Raw genomic sequence first — 3950 nt, 5'->3', positions numbered from 1 at the left:
GTTTGTTTGTTTGTTTGTTTGTTTCAAGAACAGAGCACCAGAAACTTAAAGTATCAAATGTACTTCAATTGATCTACAAGTAAACTGCAGAGCACAAATCTGTAAGTTTTGCTCTTAATCTGCTAAGGCTTCATTTTGGACAGCTTGAGGAACCAGGTTAATGGGTTATTTTCATTATATCAATCGCAGTATTAGGATAAACAAGATGTTAACATCTGTTTGGATCCAAAGCTTGACTGATATCCATAGACTGCCTCTTACGTTCCGTATTTCTTCTTCAGCTCCTCCACTTTGTCTACGTAAGCTTTCATGGCTTCTTCTTTGGAGGTTCCTTTTAGCTCACTCCAGGCATCCCACTTGGCCTTCCCTTTGAAGTCCAACATTCCAGGCCGTTCTGTGTTTATGTCGCCCATGGCTGCTTGTTTGTACCGGCTGTAGATGAACAACATCTCATCATCAGCTGGCTTGGTCTTGAGGTGCTTAACTTCTTCAGCAGCTTTGTCAAACTCAGCCTGAGACATGCTGCGTTCTGCAGAGGACCCCAGAGCCGGCGGGACGACAAGGAGCTCTAGCTGTGGTTTTTTAATCACCTGCTACACAACTGAGAGATGGACAGTGAATAAGGATGACAGAAGAACTGACACCGTTGAGTGGTGGTGTTTCAATACTGGCTTTCACAAGATAGCGCTCTTATCTCACGAGACCAAATAGTTACATCTTGAAGAAAGTATAGCTGGAGTCTCCTTAGAGGCAAAAACGGTGATGCTTCATTTTACCTACTTTGTACATGTTAGGAGGGGCAGTTCTTTAGAAAAGGACATCTTGCTTGGTAAGGTAGAGGATTAGCAAAAGAGAGCAAGACAAAAGATGGCCTGATACAATGACTGTGGCAATGGGCTCAAGTTTGTCAGAGATGTTAAGGACGGCATGCCACAGAAGAGGTTTCAGATCTGCTGTTTATAGGGTAGTTATGATTCATATTTGGCATGATGGCATGCAACAACTACTACTTTCTACATTAGCACCAAGCAGGTGCTACTCTGCATCTGATATTTTGAATTCCCAAAAGTTTGCGTAGCCATGAATGAGTGACTCATTGGGACACAGAGAGCATATTTAATTGTCCCCAGGAGCCACTGTTTCCTGGTGAATACACCAGGTAGCTGCACCTTCTGCAAGCATGACTAACTCTTCAAAGACTGACCTTGAACTCAAGCCCTAACAAAGAACATGAACGTCACTACCATGATTTAAGGAAACCTGTCATTTTAAAGCCTAGACAAAAATGTCCCTAAACATTTGGATGGCATTCGTCTCAGTATTGAAGCATTATCTGTGTATTTGCTCCCTGTATCCAGCCCTCTGAAATTTGAACAGTGAATAAAAATGACGGAAGACTTGATGTCTCTGAATTGTAATGTTGGTGAGGAGTATTAAATGTACCATAGACTGCCAAAAGAACAATACATCTCTCATGGAGGAAGTGCAATCAGAGTGTTCTCAGAGGCAAAGGTAGCGAAACCTCACTTTATATGCTTGAAGTATGTTTTCAGAAGAGGTCAAGCCTTGGATGAAAGCATCATATTGAGAAAACTAGAAGATTAGCAAGAGAGGAAGAGATTCACAAAGAGGGGCTGACGCGGTGCCTTTACCAATTGATTTCAGTGTAGCAGGGATGATGATGATGGCACAGGATAGAGCAAGGCTCTGATTTGCTGTTCAGAGAGTCGCTGTGAGTTGTAATTGGCTGGAAGATGCCTAAAACAACATCTAGTCCTTGTAATGTGTGACACCAAGTCTACCCCTGGAGCTATGTAGAAACACAGGGTTTGGAGACAGACCATCCACCACATACAAACACAGGGTTTGAGGACCATCCAGTTGCCACAAGACACATCTCTAAATTAAGTCTCCTGAAACTTTTATCCAGCATTATAAACACCAAAAGGGTGCCCTGCAGTTATTTGAGAACTTTGATGATAGTAAAATAAGTGACTCCTTAACTGCTTTCTCAAAACAAACAAACAGCTCTTTGCCATTGCGAACAAAGCTGCAATAAGCATGGGAGTGCATATATCTGCTTGAGTGGCAGTTCTGGTTTCTTTAGGGTAAATTCCCAGTAGTGGATTTGCTGGGTCAAATGGTATTTCTATTTGCAACTTTCTAAGAAAGCCCTATACCGCCTTCCATAGTGGTTACACCATTTTACACTCCCACCAACAGTGAATAAAGGTTCCAGTTTCTCCACAACCTCGCCAGCATTTGATGTTTGCTGTTCTGTTAAATTTTGTTATTCTTACTCAGGTGAGATGATATCTCACAGTTGTTTTGATTTGCATTTCTCTTAGAGCTAGGGATTTTGGACATTTCTTCATGTGCTTGGTGGCTATCTGCATGCCTTCTTTGGTGAAGTGTCTGTTCATATCCTGTGCCCATTTTTTAATTGGGTCTGGTACATTCACACAATGTAATACTATACAGCATTGAAAAACAAGGAACTCATGAAATATTATGTGAAATGGATGACCCTGGAGGACATTATGCTGAGTGAAATATCTCAGTCACAAAAGGACAAATATTGCATAGGGCCACTGTTGTAAAACGGTGCTGACATCAGGGTTGAGGGAAGACGGAAAAGATGGGGAGGAATGATGTATATGCATTGAAACAGGTTAGGGAGAGATCTATTTAAAAGGTATATATGAGTGGTATTCTCATCATTACAGAAGTCCAGAATGAAGGCTGCATAGTGGAGTGAACTTGGGGGGAGGGATTGCATAACAATGAAAGAGATTTTCTTTTCAAGGAGAAGAATGAATTTGGGGGTTGAGGTTGGGCAGGGTGAAAGTGCAACAATGAATGGCTGGAAATCCTAAGTCTCTGTAAACTTTCATTAAAATTAATAAATAAAAAAAGGAAAAAAGAAACAAACAAAAACCACTCATCCTTCACAACTCCTTTTAGCATTCATAGCAGATAGAGAAACTACTAGAACACAAGTTGTCTCCTGAGAACGTAAGCTGTTTCCTGGGTTCCTCATGCCGTGTTGTTCCCTGAAAACTCACTCTGGCCTGACACGGAACTGATGATCTTGCCAGAAAAAAACATACTCCTCCAGGAGCTGTGTGTCGGGGTAACCCTGCTTCTTTCAGGGTTTGGATGTCAAGTCTGTTCAGCTTGATTTTCCTCAGTTTTCAAAGGTTGGTAAACACTTTCATTCCCACAAGAATAATTTTAGATGCCTATTAACATTTATTAAAAGCAAAACTTTTGACAAGAACTACAGAGCAGGCGCATGATATGCAGTAGGGGGGCGGCTTGTGAATATTGGAGTTGGCAGCGAGACCGTGTGTGGGTAGCTGCTATTTGCCCTGTGTTTTTCTCCTTTGTGTTAGTACCGAATGTCTGTGATGCTGTAGAGGGTTTTAGATGTGCACACAAACACTGCGTTTATTTTGAGAAAAAAAAGGAAATTGCCCTCTTCCAATGAAAGCTTAGCCTTCTTATGAATGCAGTAATGTCTTGGACTTTGTCTGATAATTTAAACTTCTTGATTATTCAACAGAATTAATAAAGTCTCTGCCAGTGAAGAAGGACATTGTTAAGAAAATAATGATGCATATAAATTTGAAAGATTAAGATAGCAATTCTTTTTCAAGTTCCCTCCAGCATATTCAAATGATCCAATTTATGTCAACAACTGATACACGGTGGCTAAAAGAAGAAATTATAGTTGTTTGTTAAAATACCAACAAAAGCAACTTCAATTTATTTAAAATATTCAACAATTCAAACTCTCCATTAATTTCCTTAATTAGATTCTACTGACTGTACCCACATGCACCCGTAGTCACACCTACACAGAGGCACATCTTTGCCTGAAGAAAGACTTTGGAAACCTTTAACTTAGGGTGTTTATTGAATTCAATCAGGACCGCCTGCTTAAAACA

General features: G+C 40.6%; 1 protein-coding gene across 1 annotated transcript; it reads right to left on the bottom strand.

Moving 5' to 3' along the window:
* Positions 1–257: 257 nt before the first annotated feature.
* On the bottom strand, positions 258–563 carry LOC102856582 (acyl-CoA-binding protein-like). Its single transcript, XM_006901305.1, has one exon. The coding sequence runs from the start codon at positions 519–521 to the stop codon at positions 258–260; it is 264 nt and encodes an 87-aa protein (XP_006901367.1). The 5' UTR covers positions 522–563.
* Positions 564–3950: the final 3387 nt, after the last annotated feature.

Source organism: Elephantulus edwardii, unplaced genomic scaffold, assembly GCF_000299155.1.
Source record: "Elephantulus edwardii isolate Elephantulus edwardi_28Jun2011 unplaced genomic scaffold, EleEdw1.0 scaffold00317, whole genome shotgun sequence".
In the NCBI taxonomy this organism is placed as follows: domain Eukaryota; kingdom Metazoa; phylum Chordata; class Mammalia; order Macroscelidea; family Macroscelididae; genus Elephantulus; species Elephantulus edwardii.
This window is presented reverse-complemented; position numbering and strand designations above follow the sequence as displayed.